This window comes from Natator depressus, chromosome 5 (assembly GCF_965152275.1).
Source record: "Natator depressus isolate rNatDep1 chromosome 5, rNatDep2.hap1, whole genome shotgun sequence".
NCBI lineage: Eukaryota > Metazoa > Chordata > Testudines > Cheloniidae > Natator > Natator depressus.
The window spans coordinates 103,303,208-103,322,089 of NC_134238.1; the positions used below are offsets into that span (position 1 = coordinate 103,303,208).

General features: G+C 39.5%; 1 protein-coding gene across 46 annotated transcripts in view; it reads right to left on the reverse strand.

The window, feature by feature from the left end:
• The window catches only part of PTPRD (protein tyrosine phosphatase receptor type D), a 1,647,138-nt gene that overhangs the window by 27,091 nt on the left and 1,601,165 nt on the right, over positions 1-18,882 (reverse strand). For all 46 annotated transcript variants that reach the window (XM_074953350.1, XM_074953349.1, XM_074953347.1 and 43 more), the window contains 2 exons: positions 13,034-13,153; positions 12,408-12,562 (listed from right to left, as the gene is read on the reverse strand). In XM_074953350.1, coding sequence (XP_074809451.1) covers positions 12,408-12,562; positions 13,034-13,153 — 275 coding nt within the window. The remainder of the gene's footprint in view (positions 1-12,407; positions 12,563-13,033; positions 13,154-18,882) is intronic.

An 18,882-nucleotide genomic window follows, 5' to 3' on the forward strand; every position in this document is an offset into this window, starting at 1 on the left:
AGTCCACAAATGCCCTCGTCTCATCTTCCTGTATGTTTAAATACAATATTATATATTCTAATGTGTTGTATTCTGTCCGTAGTATCAAATAAAAGGAACTGTATTTTAAAAAAATACTATTTTCCCCATACGTTTTGGTGAGTTTCGGCATACATTTTTACATTATATGTCTATATGATACATTCCTAAAGCATTATAGTGATTATACATTCCAATGAAGAGTGAAGTAAAGATCTGAATTCACTAACGTTGAGCTTGGAAAGGAAATCTGATCTGTAAAATAATTTTGAAAATGCACCTGAATATGATTAGTGTCTTTCAACAGTATACAAATCTACTCATGAGCAGTTGTTGTAAAATTTGGATGATAACCTTCTATGGGTAAGTTACGAGGGAAAAATAATGGTGATCAAATTCTCAATAAATAAAAGTGAAGATTAGGACAGTGGGGAAAAGTGAGTGAGTACAACATACGCTGCTGGAGTCTGGCAGCAATTGCTCTATTTTCCTCGTGCACTTCAGAGACAGCAGAATATTTGCAAGGATGTCTCCTGTTCCTTTTTCAAACTTCTGTCCATCACTAGATTTCACTGTGGACTTTGGTGTCAGTAACAGGCACATACACAGCACTGCATCTTGTCCACATCTAAGCAGGAATGGCCATTGCCCAGCTATTCCTGTCTCTGCGAGAAATTAGCAAATGGGCGAAAAGAGGGATGTGTTTTGAAGATCCATTCAAAGTGATGACCTTGTGTTCCTTGTGCATAGATAAGCCAATATGAGAACACATTGCTCCGGGGTTCGCCATGCTGCATCAGCAATTTGTTCAGTCCTGATATCATTCAAAAGTCCTGGTCTTTTCCAAAGCCCTAAATGACTTGGACTCAGCCTACTTTAAGATATGCTGCACTTCAAGCTGGGTGTGTCTGAGAGTTGCTGTATGGAATATGAGTGACCATTTAAAATATTATTGATACCAATATTAAAAAATTGCAATGAATCTTACAAGATATGGCATGTAAGAAAAGTTATAATTGGCTAACCATGATAATCACATTTATATGTATGTATCAACTTTGTATTGTGAGTTATAAATATATATATGTTATAAATTGTATATCAAACTTGTGCTCTGTTTCTGGGTGACACCCCCAGACAGAGGGGCATCAGCAGTATCTAGCCTGCCTAATGGCCCATAAAAGACAATCATCTGTACAATGAGCCCATTGATAAAAGGCAGGGGTTACACCTATGAGTCAGCAGGATATGTAGGGACATGTCTGTGGATAGGGTACTCCAAGGGCTTTTCCATGCCCATGTGCTCTGATCTTGTGTTTGGGACAAATGATGTACAAACCACATGGCAAGGATATAAAGAAGCAGCTGCATCTTCTCCATTTTATCTTCAGTCCTGCTTCTCACCTCTGGAATAACTTCTTTACAAACTGAAGCTCTGAACAAAGGACGAGCTCCAGAGGGACTTTCAAGCCAGCAAACTCACCAATGTTGCTAAGAATCTGATATATGGACTCTGAAGTCACATGTATCTGATAGTTGTTAAATAGTCAAAGCAATCTTCTCTTTCTTTTCTTTTATAATAAAACCTTTAGTTTTAGATGCTAAAGGACCGGCTGGCAGTGTGGTATTTTGGGTAAGATCCAAACTAGTATTGGTCTGGTAATGTGTCTGGTCCTCTGGGAATCAGAGAGCATTTGATATAGTGAGCAGAGTTATAAATAACTTCTCAGTTTACTGGACCTAGGTGCTGATCGGGAGCCAGAGAACTGGAAGGCAGTAAAGGGGGCTGTGTGATTTCTTTTTTCAGCTTCTTGATAACCAGTGTGGGGGACCAGGAGCGCTGTTTGTGACTGGTTGGTGAATCTAACTTCGGTGTTATCCTCCAGTTTGGGGAGAATCTGCTCTCCTTTTCACAGCCTGCCCTGACCTTGGCATTTTCAGTGAGGGCTGCCCCAGGCACCTCGGGTCACAAGGTGATTTCCAGCTCAAGAAAACATACTTGCGCTAGTTCTGCTCAAGCTAGCATGCTAAAAATAGCGTAGCTGTGCCAGTGTGAGCGGCTAGACACCTTGAGTGCGTACCTATCCATACCGGCACACAGTAGGGGTGGCTAAACTGAGGTGACCGCACTCCGTTTTTAGCATACTATCTCGATCAGAGCAAGGGCAAGTATGCCTCCTTGAACTGGAAATCACACCTCTTGCTCAAAGTGTAGATACATACCATCTCACTCTACAAACCTGAATAATACCTACAATTAGCAGGAAGCTTCGGGTTGACGTGCTCATGAGCAGGTTCAGAGGGGCAGGAATTTTGGATCTCAATTTCACAAGATATTTCTTTACCTTTTGTTAATAACATAGTTGAATGACTAATGCACAAAAATTCGAGCAGCATTTCAAAAATCCTAGCAGGAAGAAAAAAATACAGTCTTACAGCCTGAGATTTTGTTGAAAATTTGTGACTGCTCTGATACACTGATGATACTACCAGACAGATAAAACAAAATAAGATGGAGATCGTATGCAAAGCACACAACTTCCGTGATGAACTCTTATAATTTGATATATATTATATTGGCATGTTTTCTTAGCCAGAATGCTAAAAAAGTGAAATGGATAAATATCTTTTTTAGGTGCCCATGTGGATAACCTGCCAATGATAGAATTTGTCCCACAGGGCCTGGTTCTCTCCATTACACCAGGTTTTTTTTATTTCGTTGGAGTTATACTGATATAAAACTGGTGTGACACAGTGGAGAATCAGGCCCACCATGCTTAATAACCCTAAACATTTCTCATTTCTTAACTGTGGTGGATCATCTCGTGGTTGCACTTTAATTTCTCTCTCTCCATAGGATCTGAAACTTTATGAGTTATTATACGGGGCAAATTACCTGCAGAAAAGCATGGAATTCTTTTTGTAGCAATATTTTATCAGTATCAGAACAACTATAAAATGAACTAGAATACCATTATAATAAAAACCAGGTGTCAAAACTAAACAAACCCCACACAATGCATGATTCAATTGGAAGGAGCAATCAGACAAAAATCTGATTCCAAATAACAGGATCCTGAAGTATTTATACAATTTTTTAAAAAATGAAAGGAAAATATTCAAGCAATGGAACACTGATTGGAAAGCCTCCATACAAAGATAACAGAACTATTTTTAAAGCTGCATTTTATTTCTAGAGGCACAGGAAATCGATTTGAAAAAGAGGACTTTCATGCTGATTACTTTAGAACAAAATGCAGCCTGTGCAAGTGCAGCCAAAAATGTTGTGTAGCCAAGCTGATGCAATGTGTTCCAGTGTACTATGTGTCCATGGATATTTGGGAATACACTGTAGGTACAGCTGGGAAATCTCAGTGGTACCCTTATCCAGATCTCAGCTATTAGGTTATAAAAATATTTTCACATTTCCTGCAGATGGCTAGATTCTTTTCTTCACTAGTAATTTTAGTTCAGAATTCATTATGGACAGCTGTTGGCTCTGATAGAACCTAATTTTCTCTTTTACCAGACTCAGCTGCAAGCAGTCAGATTTCCTTTCCCTTACAGAGTATATTATATATAAACATGAGCAGGAAAAAAAGTAACCAATTAACTAAATACATATGGCTAAAATGACTCATTGAGATTGCTGATCAAATAATATACCAAACTACAGCATAAGTCAAAGGAAATTACAGGATTTGTAGAACATGATAATAAATATATGGCAATAATTATCAGCACTAAAATGCATCGATGAACTGAGATAACGTGGAAAATACATTGTTTTTGTTTAAACAAACTTATATAAATTATTACATTTTAATATGGTTCAGGTCATTTAAGTCACTGAAAGATCTTTCAGTGATGCATCTGAAGAAGTGGGTTTTTACCCACAAAAGCTTATGCCCAAATAAGACTCCTTGTTGTTTTTTTGAAAGATCTTTAATCTCCTCAAACTTGCGTCCCACGAATCTCCCCAATGTGGCCCACGGGGCTCCAGCAGTTTTGAGGCCAGGTCTCTCCCTTGGTCCCACCTGCCACCCCCCAGCGCTCCCCCCACCCAGGCAATTTAAAATAGCCCGGGACCCCACTCACCACCGGCAGCGCAGCAGAGCTGAGCGGCTTCCGCCTGCTCGGTCCACGTGTCTGCTGGCCCCGCACTGTGGCCCTGGGGTGGGGCTGTGGCGCCACATGCTGCCCCCACCCCTAGCACTCCCTGCGGCCAATGGGAAGCTGCGGGGGCGGTGCCTGGGGGCAGCAGTGTGTGGAGGCCCCCCGGCCCACCCCACTTGGAGCCCCAGGTAAGCACCGCACCCCCTGACCCCTCCCCACATACCCCCTCCCGCCCCCGAGCTCCCTCCCAGAGCCTGCACCCACTTCCCACACCCCCCCAAACTCCCTCCCAGAGCCTGCACCCCCTCCCCACACACCCCCTCCTGCCCCCAAACTCCCTCCCAGAGCCTGCAACCCCACCCCCTCCTCCTGCACTCCCACCTCCTGCCCCATCCCAGAGCCTGCACCCCAGACCCCCTCCCAGAGCCCAACCTCTCACCCCTTCTGCACCCCAATACCCTACCCCAGACCTCCACCCCTGCCCAAACTCCCTCCCAGAGGCGTTAGGCAGGTGGGGTGTGGAGTTTTTTGAGGAAGCAGAGTTTTGGGGGTGGCTTCTGGGCGGAATAAGTGACATTATTGGCCCACTGAGAGGATTTGAGGACTGCCACTGGCCCTAAGGTAAATTGAGTTTGAGACCCCTGGTTAAAAAGAATGAGATGGTATAGAAATCCTCATACAGCAGGACTAAGCCAATCATTAGCTGCTTGCAGTTAGGACGAAACATGTTACTGAAAAATTGTCCATCACTGGAGTTTTACATTTTTCTTTGAAGGATTTGGCACTTGCCATTGTCAAAGATGGGTTTCTGATCTGATCTGGTATGGTTTTTTCTATGTGCCTTTACGGCTCAGGTGATTTACAAAATTATTACTTTTATGGGAAAGAAAATCTTGCTTTATGCAGTCATGGAAGCTCTATTTTAGGATTTCAAAAGATAAGCTGGTCCTCAATGACAGCACTGGCAGCACAGAGGGGTTTATAAACATAGGACTGCTTTAATCAAAGAGACCACAAGACGATATTTTCCATTATTGAATCTCAATGAACAAATGCTATTATTGTTTGTCCACTTTCAAATTTTAACGAATGCTTCTAGTAATAATTACTGGAACATGTACAGTGTAGAGGACAGCTAAAATTACATTTATGAAATGCTCATTTCCTATGTACAAATTTGGGAATTAATTTTTAAAATTTTTGGTGAAACTTGATAAATAGCAAATTAGAATGTCATTTGTTAGTGTTCTTCGTATCATTGGGTATTGCTTTATAGCCACATCCTACCTACATTTTTATAGCCACACTCATTGTCAAGGTATCACAATTGGGTGCTTCATAGCAGCTAGCACACTCCTCATACTGTGTAAGCAACAGATAATTATCACTCCTGTACTTTCAGATTTTTCAAGTGTGGGTGCCTAAAGTTAGGCACTACATCAGGGGCCTAATTTTATAAGGTGCTGAGCACCCACTGCTCTTGTTGACTCCAGTGGAGTGGGGGTAGGCTTAGAACCTTTGAAGTCAAGCCACTTATTTAGCAGCATAATTATGGATCTAAATGCCAGGTTTGAAAATTTTGGATTAAATGCCCTGAATCCTTTATTAAAATCATTCTAAGGATCACTTAAAACCATAGGCATTTCCACGTGTATTGATTCACACTTTGCTTTTTGTCTATATAATTCCAGTGGCTGTGAGCATAAAACACACTGGCAATTGCATGAGGACTCTTATAATCAGCACAACAACAAAAAATCTTGGACACCATCAGTTTGAGAGCCTTTGGAGTACAGGACACTCAAATATCACATCTCTGAAACTCAGTTTGTAGGGAATGTGAAGTTGGCCTTTCTATTCCTGTTCTTGGAACATTCGAGTTTCTGTTCCTGCCATCCAGGTTACTATTAAATGGTTTTCATTATGCAAATGAACTGAAAAGTTAGGTGTTGGTCTTTCAAATTCTTGTAACGAGCCCTGAAACCAGTGTCCATATCTGATCTTTCAATACTCGTCCTCAAGGGAAACCTGCACAACACTTTCAAAAAGTGAGCCTGGGAACTTAAATTCACAACACTGCTAGACACTAAAAATCATGCACTCAACAGGGACACTTGGTTTCATGGCTCATTACAACAATTTGTAACACACACTTGCATGCTGACCCTTAGTCATCCACTTCAAACCCCTTTTGCTTAATAGTCTAACCCCTATTGCTTGCTCCATTTCAAGTGCCCCCCGACAAGATGCATCACCCCTTATGCTTAACAGTTTGTCCCAGCTTGTATTGAGCTCAGACATTCTGAGTTCCTTCCCCAGACTGAGGAAGAGCTCTGTTAGCTTGAAAGCTTGTACCTTCCACCAACAGAAGCTGGTCCAAAAAAGATATTATCTCACCTACCTTGTCTCCCCCAGCACATTGTATGGCCAGAGTCACTGAGATTGTCAAGACAAGTATGAAACAAAAATTAGAAAAGGGAGCTTATTATTATAATTTATACTAGCAGGAAAGAAAGATATGTTACTATTATTAAATATCATGAAGTCTCAAACGTTTTTTCTTTGGATCCAACTGCAAGGAACATTGCCAGGCATCTCTCTATCTAATGTACTTCTTTAAAATGAAGAAGTAACTTTGGCATCCACTGCACTGGACTTTTCCCTGAGATAGGGAAAGGCCTCAGGATTATGGCAGCCTGTGGAGGAAGAGGGGTTCTAATCAGGCATATAGTGACCTGAAGCTAGTTGCAGGTGGGGTATAAATAGGCCAGAGCTAGCGCAGTCCAACATATAGCTGTTTTCCATATAATTGCAGGAAGAAAGATTCAATATTAAATGCAGTGGGAATAGAAAATGGGGGTAAGTATAGGAATCGTGGAATAATTCACACTGGTGGTGTTAGAGATCTTTATTATACTCTTTTCCTCTTCAGTGCTATCAGCCACCCACAGAAGGAGAATAAGGATTCTGAGTTGTTTTCAAGGTAGAGGGAGGGAAAGGATGAGGAAGCTTTTAATGTTTTCGATCTCCTTTGAGAGATTTTTGAATACGTACTGGAGGGATTTTTTCCACACCGTGAAAAAGGATAGACCTTCATCTGCAACCTATTCACTGCCAGGATTAGACACTGAAGATTGTGTGGTGTGCGGCAGTGGGGGTTGGGAAGCTAGAGTCCAGCAGGAAGTAGACAGGCATTGGTGTAATGTGAAATGTTCCTCTAGAAACAGTGCACTCGTATCTACAAATTTGAAATACTTTAGCTTGGACAAAAGTTAGGTAGATAGCCTATTTAAAAAAAAAAGGCAGGGTCATATTATATGTTAAAGTTAACTTTTCTTTAATGTGCTAATTAGGGGTTTCAGTACATAAGGGCACGGTGCTACTCAAATCAATAACTGACATTCCTCCAAACTATCTAAGTTTTTCTGTTTGCCATAACAGAATGAAAAGTGTGTACTGAAACTTCACTAAGCTAAATGTCTCTGAAAGATATGCTGTATTGTGCTGATATTAAAAAAATATTGAAATGTCTGGGATTGCAACTTACATGTTAAGCTTTTATGTAGTGTTACTGAAGCAAGTACTAAAGTTTCTGTGATGTTGTGAAAACAAAGTGGTATCGAGTTTCCAGATGCCCTCCAGGACAATTTTATTGTGATCTGATTAGCACCTGTTTGCCTGCACTAATCTAGCTTCAAACATAAACATGTGCTTTCCCCACTATCATTAGAATACACATTATAGTCTATCTCAGTGGTTCCCAAACTTGTGCAGTGAAAGCCCTGGGCGGGCCGGGCCAGTTTGTTTACCTGCCGGGTCTGCAGGTTTGGCCGATTGTGGCTCCCAGTGGCCGTGGTTCGCTGCTCCAGGCCAATGGGAACTGCTGGAAGTGGCGGCCAGTATGTTCCTCGGCCCGTGCTGCTTCCAGCATCCCCCATTGGCCTGGAGCAGCGAACCGCGGCCACTGGGAGCCGCGACCGGCCGAACCTGCGGATGCAGCAGGTAAACAAACCAGTTGGCCCACCAGGGGCTTTCCCTGCACAAGTGGTGGAACAAGTTTGGGAACCACTGGTTTACCTACTGCAGAATCCTCAGGTTTAAGTCTGCATTTAAAACAATAAATGCTTTTTAAAAAAATCACCTCTGCAAATTAAGACACATCAATGTGGAAGCAGAAGTTGTGCTGTGATAGTGCTGAACTACTCTACAACAAAGAAATGAAAGGATAAATGTTTAAAATTTAATACTTTGTAGATAAAGCAGCATCTATCTAGCTTAGGTATTTCTAAGGTGACTATTACCATGGAATATAAGCATCACACTACTTATGCCTATTGAGCCAATCAAGAATTGGACACATATCATGAATTAGACTTCTTGGATTTCTTTCATCCTAAAATATCAGTCTCTTTTGAATTAGCTTATTTTTCCTCTTCTAAGTTTCACTTTTTAAAAAGTGCTGCTTATATTGCTGTCTTTGCCAAAGTATTACACAAGTAAGGATCACAGAATTTGGTACTATATGCAGAAATTATTCCTAAATTTGTTTAACTTTTTGCTCCTTTAGGGCTTGTCTACACACAAAATATGTATCACTTTAACTAGCTTGATATAGTTAAAGCGGTACAACCCCCCTAGTATGGATGAAGATATATCAGTATGGGTTATTCCTGTATAGGAGGCACATTTATACAAGTATACGCTTTTGTGTAGATGAAGCCCTAATTTTGTCTTTGGAACTATTTCAGAAGCTTTATGTCACTATTTATTCCCTTCAGAATTGAGTGTACTTTGACAGGACCACCTCTTAATATCCTATTACCTAAAGAATACATACCTACTTTCTCTTACTCTTTCTGAGTAACTAAGATCCTTGACTGCTGTACTGTATGTTTTACATTTCTGCAACACGTTTTTTCAAAAAAATGATCTGATCAAAACTCAGTATTTCACACGCAGCCAAACTGTCAATTGCCAGAGCTAGAATAATTTTCAGTAACACACACATTTTTCTCCTTCCTGGATCTTATTAGTACATGACTAGAGAGAGGGGATTGTGTATTCTCTTTGTATTTTTTTTTGTTTTTGATTTTGTATCGATCTCATTATACAATATTCTCTATGTATTAGATATGTACAAACCATTTATCTGACCATAACTTATCTAGTCCAGTCATTCAGAATGTTGCCTCCTATTTTGTATCAGCATCTAATTTAATCACTTAGGACTAAGAACTCCTTCCTGGTCACTGATCCATAAAAAGAATCCATCCTAACGTTTTCAAAGTGGTACTCCAGTTGTCACTTCCCTTCACTTCAAACTGTTTCCACTAATAAACACACTCTATCTTGGACATGTAAATAAATTCTTTATGCTTTCAACTAGCTCATCCCAGGGGGTTGGTGGCACTGCAGTATACTAAGCCAGCCCTTCAGCTACAGTGACTTTGGTTCAAAACTGTCTCAGCTCCCACATTTAAATCAATCTGTAGATCTTTATCTAACCTAGAGGATGTCTGTCTACAATCAATCTTCAGAGATTGCCGTATCTGTTTTTAAGAGACATAGTGGACTGGAATAGCAGGAGGATTGTAGGTCAAGATTAAGGTGGATTGGTAGAAATGTGTGGAAAAGCATGCATTAAGCCCCTTCACTTACAATACCTATATATTCCCAATTCTTAGTCTGTTGTATTTATAGAGTCAAATCCTCAGATCCTTTCTAGGTTGTTAATCATTCCTTGTACAGGCAAACTCCTATTGATTTCAGTGAGAGTTTACCGGAGCAAAAACTGAGAAAGGAGCTCAGCATTCAGCCCATGAACACCACCACAACCGTCAACAAAAAACCACATCAAATTTACCTAGACATTCAATGAAAATGTAGCTCACTCCTGTGCTATATGTGCTTAGTGGCCTAGCTGATTTGTCTTTTCCGCTGTACTGTATTGAAAGCTTTTTTGGCACTGAGGGAAATTGCATCCCAGCTTCTCCCTGTTAATTGTTTCATTAGCTTCTACCAAATGTATAAATAAAAAGCTTATAAAATTGTATTAATATTTTTATAATCTGTCATCATTACTGTTTATTGAGCCCTGGCAAAGACATTAATCTTACCATCTAAATGTCCCATTGTGTACCTCATACTCAGAGTGGGCAACAATGACACATAATAAGATTTTTATTCACTTAAATGGGACTACTTGCATAAGTGCTGCCCACCATTAGCAAGGGTTGCACAATCTGGCTCTGCATTAGACGGACAATAACTTTCAGATACATCAAGGAACCTTGTGATGGTCTAGTCTCAAAGCAATACAGATTTAAAAAAAAAACAACCCAACAAACCAACCAAACCACTACCATCACCACCACCAAAAGCACTTCTTGCTTTGGTGGAGTAAACTTTGCAATTTTTGACAGGAAAATGGTGTTTTTATAAGGGAAGTGAATGAGCTTTGCACACAAACAGAGGATTTAGTATGGAAGTGTGCTAAGATGGGAAAAAGAAACAAAAAAGGCCCTTTAAAACAATGCTAATGAGGAAAACAGGAATTGAGAAGTAGACAGGAGAATAGGTAGTGCAGCTCTGAAAGGGAGGATGAAAAGCTTGAAACTGAAGTGGAAGGTGAGGAAGCTAGTGGAGAATTTCAGGGAAACTGATTACCACTCAGGAAAGAGATCATGGAGTCATCGTGGATAGTTCTCTGAAAACATCTGCTCAATGTGCAGCGGCAGTCAAGAAAGCTAACAGAATGTTAGGAACCATTAAGAAATGGATTGATAATAAGACCGAAAAGATCATAATGCCATTGTATAAATCCCTGGTACACCCACACCTTGAATACTGCATACAGTTACAGTCACCACATCACTAAAAAGATATATTAGAATTGGAAAAGTTACAGAGAAGGGCAACAAAAGTGATTAGGGGTCTGGAACAGCTTCTGTATGAGGAGAGGTTTTTTTTTTTTTTTTTTTTAAAAGACTGGGACTGTTCAGCTTAAAAAAGAGATGACTAACGGGGCGGGGGGGAGATGACAGAGGTTTATAAAATCATGAATAGTATGGAGAAAGTGAATAAGGAAGTGTTATTAATCACTTCATATAACCAGAGGTCACCCAATGAAATTAATAGGCAGTAGGTTTAAAACCAACATAAGGAAGTATTGTTTCACACAACACACAATCAACCTGTGTAACTTGTTGCCAGTTAATGTTGCGAAGGCCAGAAGAATAACTGGATTCAAAAAAGAATTAGACAAGTTCATGGAGGGTAGGTCCATCAATGGCTATTAGCCAAGATGGTCAGGACCACTGACTCCATGCTCTGGGTGTCCCTAAACCTCTGACTGCCAGAAGTTGGGATTTGATGACAGGGGTTGGATCATTTGATAATTGCCCTCAGGGACACTGTGATCATCTAGTCTGACCTCCGGCATAACACAGACCATAGGACTTCCCTTAATTAATTCCTGTTTGAGCTAAAGCACCCCTTTTAGAAAAGCATCCAGATTTGATTTAAAAATTACCAGTGATAACGAATCCAGAACAACCCCTGGTAATGCATTCCTCATGCTCTCTCTGAGCTTCCATCCAATCTCCGTTTTAAAGTGAAGGACTAAACTTGAGTCTGGAATTCAGGCTTTTCTTAATCTTTATAGCAGTTCCCTTTTATCTTCTCTAGATTTCATGCTATTTGTTTTAATGTGCAATATTAGAAACCATAACAATTTTATTACTCAAAAAAATACCAGAACATAGTTTCTCTAAAATACAGTCTTAAACCAAGAGCAAACACAACACTGCTTCTTTTTCTCCAGTGACTTCCGAATATGCCTGTGTGTTAACTATCCCATCTACCCTCTCTGCTTATAGACTTCTACTAACAAATAGTATATTCCATTCGCACAGACTCCATGTATTCTAAAATGAGATCCCATTGCACAAACCAAAAATCCTTCTCTGAATCCATCAAATTTGGCAATTTTGCACTTGAATTCCTAATTTGCCTTATTTACCTGACCATAAGTATGTTGCCAAATGTCCAACATTTCATTTTACAATCATAGAATGTCACTGAGATGCAAAAAAACCCACTAGATCATTGAGACCAAGCCCTTTCATAGCATGGGCAGGATGCAATCCCAATACAGAAGAAACGCCCAGAGGCACAAAGGACATTATTCATATACTTTAAAACACAGGGCATTAATCATAAAAACAATTTCAGTGTGATATTTCAAGATGCTTTGAAGTAAAGTCTGTGCCTACCTGCAATGCACCACCATAGGTCCAGCATCAGGAGGGTTACAAGTTTTGACTCGTCGTAGGAAAGCTAGGAATGGTGTAGGATGTTCTGGAACTCCATGGTCAGGCCAGGCAGTGAACTGGAATTGCCGCACTTCTCTTTTCTCACTTGAACCATTCTATCAAATCAAACCTTTTAATGAAACAACTGCTATCTAATGCTACGGCAGCACTATGGAATGAAGTGATAGCATAACTGCGCATAATGATGAAAGCCAGCTAAACCTCATGTGGGAACACAGAGAAAGCAAACTCTGGCTATCGGAGAAAAATACAACTACTCTAAATTGCTGGTTTTGTGGTTCAAGTGACATGAGGGTTTTAGTTATACATTATAGCACACAGCAACAACTGCCTGTGCTTCAGCTAATTCTTCATTCAATTAAACTGTTGTTCACAGCGAGAGCTCCATATTTACCGATAAACCACCAGCCTGGGTGAAAAATGCATTGTGATAACAGAAGAATTGTTTTATTCTTCACTGTTGCAAATAGGATCAAGATTTAAGTAAATCCTTAAGAGATCTGATTTCTCTAAAGCAGCTTTTCCTTTAAATGGTGGGGGCAGGGAGGGCACCACAGAAAACGTACCTTGTAAAGTGCAAATGTTCGAACACAGTATGTTGCCAATTCAACAGTGTCTAGCAGGGTCACTTGGATCAGCCCATAGGTCTCTGTCCCTCTGCTTGGCCAATACTGATCACACTTCACCTGTAGTAAATATGTAACATATTTCATTTTACATATTAATATATTATTTACAGTATTATGGGCCAGAGCCTCAGATAATGTAAATCAGCATAGCTCTATTAAAGTCAATGGAGCTATGCTGTTTAACAACAGGTGAGTATCTGGTGCAAAACATGTACTTTAATGCTCACAGGGATAGTTTTTCTGGTTGCGGCTCTTAGTACTGTTTTTACTATGGCTACCTTGATTTACGGTATAAATCAGTGTAACTCCATTAAAGTCAACAGAGCTATACCAATTTACACCAGCTTAGGATCTGGCCCCAGTCTTCAGATACCTTTTTGGGGCGGGGGGTAATACAATGTTGCTACGAACTTATGTTTTTAAATCTTTCCACCGCACTGCATATATTCTGAATGTTTCACATTAGTTCCAACATATATAACTTGATGTTCTGATGTTAATTTAAACCATATTTCAGTATGTACAGAAATATATCACAATGAAAGACTGGATTTCTATGGCTTTTAGTTCTTTTAGTTAGTGAATAAAATTAATAGAATGGCACCAATAACTATGAAGTGAGTTATAGGAAGCTATAATTTCCTTCTCAGTTCATTGTTATGAAACATATCAGAAAATTACATCAATAGACATGTAAAATACATGGTTTGATAGAAAGAATTCATCCATCAAATTTTAAGACACAAGCCATTTCATCCGGAGAAATCTACAATTTCAAAACATTGCATGTTTAGTTTAACAAGCTGAAATAATTCTGTATAAAACAGATGCATAACACAAGTATGTATTTCTTTTCTTTCCTGAAAATGAATGATTTGTTTAGGTTAAAGATACCATCTATGATCCAAAAGGCTAGGGGAAAAAGAGTTGTTGATTTTTTAAGACAATCACAGTAATAGTATAAAAACAATATAAGGTTTCAATAATTGAAAATTCTTTAATTTGAAATGAATGATACATGATGCTGAGGCACACACTTATGAAATCAATTCTTACAAATTAGCCTGGCTAATACAGTAAAGAAATAAGCTACAGTTTGAACCCTGTTGGATCCAAATTGAATCCAAGTCAGATCCAATCCTAAAAGAACAATGAGAACAAATACTGTATTGTATTCCCGATAAGAACACAAACTGCTGCTCTGTGTGTGTGTGTGTTAATCCAAGTTGTTTTTAATTATGGAGAGAAGAGGAGAACACCCAAGAACACTCAGACGTTCTTCAGCTTTTTCTCCCTGCATACAGATTCAGCAGTCTTCCACATACCTTGTGAAGCCAGCACCGTTCCCGAGCACCAACATCCCATACAGTTTGAGATTTCAAAACATTTCATTCATTCTGAGGAACAACAGGAAGGGGTCTACAAATCACTGCAGATCTATGTCACCACTGTGGCTGGGATTGTGCCTCCCAGCCCCCCAGGTAGAGAGACCCACTCTAGCTTTGCTTGAGTTAGCATGCTCAAAATAGCAGCATGGGCTTGCCACCTGAGTTACATGCCTGTTCACCTGACCTCCTGGTGGCTGGCCCAAGCCATTGCAATGTGCTGCAACATCCACACTGCTATTTTTAGTGCACTAGCTCGAGCAGAGTTAGCATATCTTTCTATCTAGTCTGGGAATAGGGTGACCAGATAGCAAGTGTGAAAAATCGGGACAGAGGGTGCGGGGTAATAGGAGCTGATATAAGAAAAAGGCCCAAATGTTTGAGAAGCTGTCATCTGGTTGAAGAACAGGAAAAAAAACCTTTAACAACTGAACCTGCTGGAAAAGATTCACTGGGGGCTGGGGTGGAATGTTTGACAGGAAGTGATGTCCTAAATCATACTTGGATGTCTAAAACAAAAGGAACAAGTTACTAATGGGAATTTGATTTTTCTACACTCTTAAAATAGGGTGATCAGATAGCAAGTGTGAAAAATCAGGACAGAGGCTGGAGGGCAAGAGGCACCTAGATAAGAAAAAGCCCTAAATATCAGGACTGTCCCTATAAAGTTGGGACATCTGGTCACCCTATCTTAAAATGAACTTCATAGACTATAATATTATTTTATTAATAAGAATTAGGAAATTACCACCTTCTGCAGTTTTCTGAAACTTTGGGAGAATTAATATTGGTGGTTTCTCCAGAATGTCTGTGATTTATTTGTAAGATGTCTACAGAAGGTGGAAGCCACACAGGTCTTGTGTAGCCTAGATGAAAGATGCTTTTTTCAGTTGTGTTAGCTCAATCCAGCTATCAACTCACTGAAGATCTCATTTATCATTAATGTAAACACAGATTAACACTTTTAGCTCAATTTTAGCAGGTCCAGTTATAGCTTAGGGACCTGCCTCATTCACGGAAGATGCTGTATTAAATGCTTTTACACATTCAAAAGACTTATTAGTTAAAGCTCTCGTTTTGGTCCTTAGCAACCGGAACACAGATGGATTACTATAATTATGTTTTGAGTTGATAAGAAAAGAAACAAATTTTAAAAACTTCAATTTAAAACTATAAATAAACCTAATGCAACTTTTAGTATAATGCATATGAAAACTGAATGTGTGTGTGTGTGTGTGTGTGTGTGTGTGTGTGTGTGTGTGAGAGAGAACGTATGTGTTTGTCTATCCATCCATCCATCCACCTGCTTAGCCCTACAAGCACCTCCCACTTTCAAATTATATTTCAGTAGAAGCTGTACCAGCTTCCAGTAAGCAGGCCTAAGGAACGCTAGCTTTCATACTGAAAATACTTGATAATAACATCTCCCAAATGGATCTGGAGAGAGAAAGAATGCATCATGTTCAATATAGTTAATTCAAGGAGGGGAATTTTCTATAGCGTTTTGAAGTCTCATAAAGCTTTTCTTACGTTGTCTCATCCTTCCAGGGATGTAGCATGCCATTTACCTTCCCATAAGGAAAAGATATGTTGCGGCCTACACAAATTGAAAATGTTCCTTTAAGGCCTTTATTCTCCAAAACATACTTATTTCCTTCATGTTCACTAATAAATTCCATGTCAGACATTAGGAGGGTCACTGGAAGTGCAGTGAGCTAATGGTAAGAATGTACTCAGATTTCAGAAGCCTGTAAAAAACCACTCTCTTCAAATTAATCTTGATGAAAATAAATTAGTTTTTCTTTCTTTTGGGTGTGTGCATTTTAACCCCTCCGCCCTGCAAACACACACCCTTTGGAGCTGTCCTGAAATATTTCCTGTGAGAGCTGCTGTTCCTGGGTCATGCTGCTAGAAGCTGATGCTACTTGTTCAGGAATATTTGCAACTTCTGGTTCAGTGCATCGTGTTATTTGAAAATGGAAGCTGCTGACTACAAATATTGATGTTTAGCGGAAACAGAATGGATTTAAGTTTAGAATTTTGGAAGATCATATGAACTGTAAGTTGATGGTATTACAGCAAGTACTCAGGCTTTTATTCCCTTTCCTTCTCCACTTGTCCCAACATAAGGCGTTTTCTCTTTCAAAGATGTGCTGTCCCCTGCCCGCCAGCCTCTCATGCTCTGTGATCATACATATTAAATTCTCAGGACACCTAGCAATTTTCAGTCTGATTTATCTTTGTGAGAGGTTAAAACAAGATTTTTTTGGCTGGATTTCAATGGCAGAAGAATATTAAATAGTATATCTTAATTGTCAGGTGACTATTGTGCCGGTAGAATCACTATCTTTAAAAGTTTAGGCCAAGATTTTCTGAAGTGAATAGTGCTTTTAGTGCCCAACTCAAGACACTTAAAAGGGGCCTGATTTTCAGAGAGCAGGTGCCCATCACTTTCTGAAAATCAGACCCCTTTAAGCTGACTGAAGTTGGACACCAAAAATCGCCAGTCACTTTTGAAAACTGTGGCCATTATTTATTATGTAATGCTTCTGTTTGAGCCTAATTTGACTGCAGGTCCCTTACAGGAAGGGACTGTGTACAGTGCCAAGCAAACTGACGGCCTTTCATACATGAAATAAATAATGATGATGATGATGATGAAGTGGGCCTCTTGCATTTCCTCTCCAGATGCACACATAGCAACAATTTATTTACATGGTCAGTCCATCGAAAACATAACACCCTCCAACAGATTCAACAATACTCCCCACCCACTTCCCCTTATTTTACTCACCCCTCCCAACCTGGTGACATGTTATCATGCTAACAAACCAACTGCTACTGAGGTAAGGGATGACATTAGCTGACATTGGTTCAAAAGATGAAAGCATTTATCATGTAGTCTTAGTGCTGTTTTTTTATACAAGACACATTAAGATCATGATAGGCACGTTCTTATAACTTCAATACTCTCTCTTTCTTTCTCTCAGGCTCTTTCATACAAAGCAGCCAAATCCTTGTTCTTCATGGTATTATGAGCACTCACTGAAAAGAAAGCTGTAGGAAAACTGAATGTAGATTTTTTTTTCCCAATCGGAATGAAAAAGCCTGAGACTGTTTCAGAACTGAGAAGTTTAAATATCACCAAAGAATATTCATGGATATTCACACTTCAACAAGCCACAGATACCAGGGAAGATACTTGCTTGCCTCAACAGAGCTGAAAGAGGCAAGTTTCCATATGAGCATGCACACACAAAAATTCCTGACATTCACGGGTAGAGACAATTTTCTAGTACAAAGTTCTACCACTCAGCCTGAAAAACTCCTTGAGGGTATTCCTAACATGTAAGTCAGCTGTTGCAGGCCACCTGAGACTATAGGGATAAAATGAAGTTCAGGAATGAGACAACAAACTAACAATAGGCAAATCCAGGCAGACTACACCCCTTGCTGCAAGAACAGCATATACATTTTGAATCTGGAAGAATAACAGTTTATACAAAAATGGCTTTCTTTCAGTTTTCCTATATACATACAAGGGTGCTCACTTCTACACAGAATTTGGGATAGTTCTTCTTAAAAAAGGAGACTTTTCTATAATGATGCTAAATAATTAATAATAATAATAATAATTAATAATAATTTGTCTTGAGATTTTAATTTATTTATTCAGAATAGAAAAACAAATTATCATGAAATGATATCTGAACAGTATCAGGTCAGACTTTACCATTGATTCCCCATGTCAAAACAGAAAGATGACAGATTCAACCACATAATTTCCCATTAAAAATAAAGTTCAAGATGTTATAAAATTACTTGTGGTTATAGGTTCTTCGGTTTTTGGGGCACCTAGTTTGAGACAATTTAAAAAGCCCCAACATTCAAAAAGAGCAGAGCAGTACCTTTATGGTAGTGAAGGGGTATAAAACTAAAAATGCTAAATTGAGATAAGCACCCAGAAGTTTATAAGCTTGCTTGAAGCTTATCCAAATTGCTTACATCTTTTGAGTTTGCAAAACTGGGCTGAAAATATGGAAACAGTAGACTCTCCTGCAACATAGTTCAGCTTCATTTAAGGTCCTGTCTATACTAGCCTTTAAGAAGAGGTTAAAACAGCATTTAAACACAATTCAAATAACCTTGCAGCAAAAACAGCTTGTAACACACCAATCAATTAACAAGTTAACTCCCTATTTTTTAAAAAAGTATCTAAGTTAAGATCAGTGATACTAATTGTCACAGGGTGCAGCCCTCATCGCCCGACTGGCGCCTTCTCCTGGTCGTGCTGGGGATTAGCTTGAGGCCGACGCCACACTCACAGTCTGCACACTGTGTCTCTGTCTCTGCTCCCGCCTACGGTTCCTCTCTCAACTCCCAGAAGTGCAGCACCTCAGC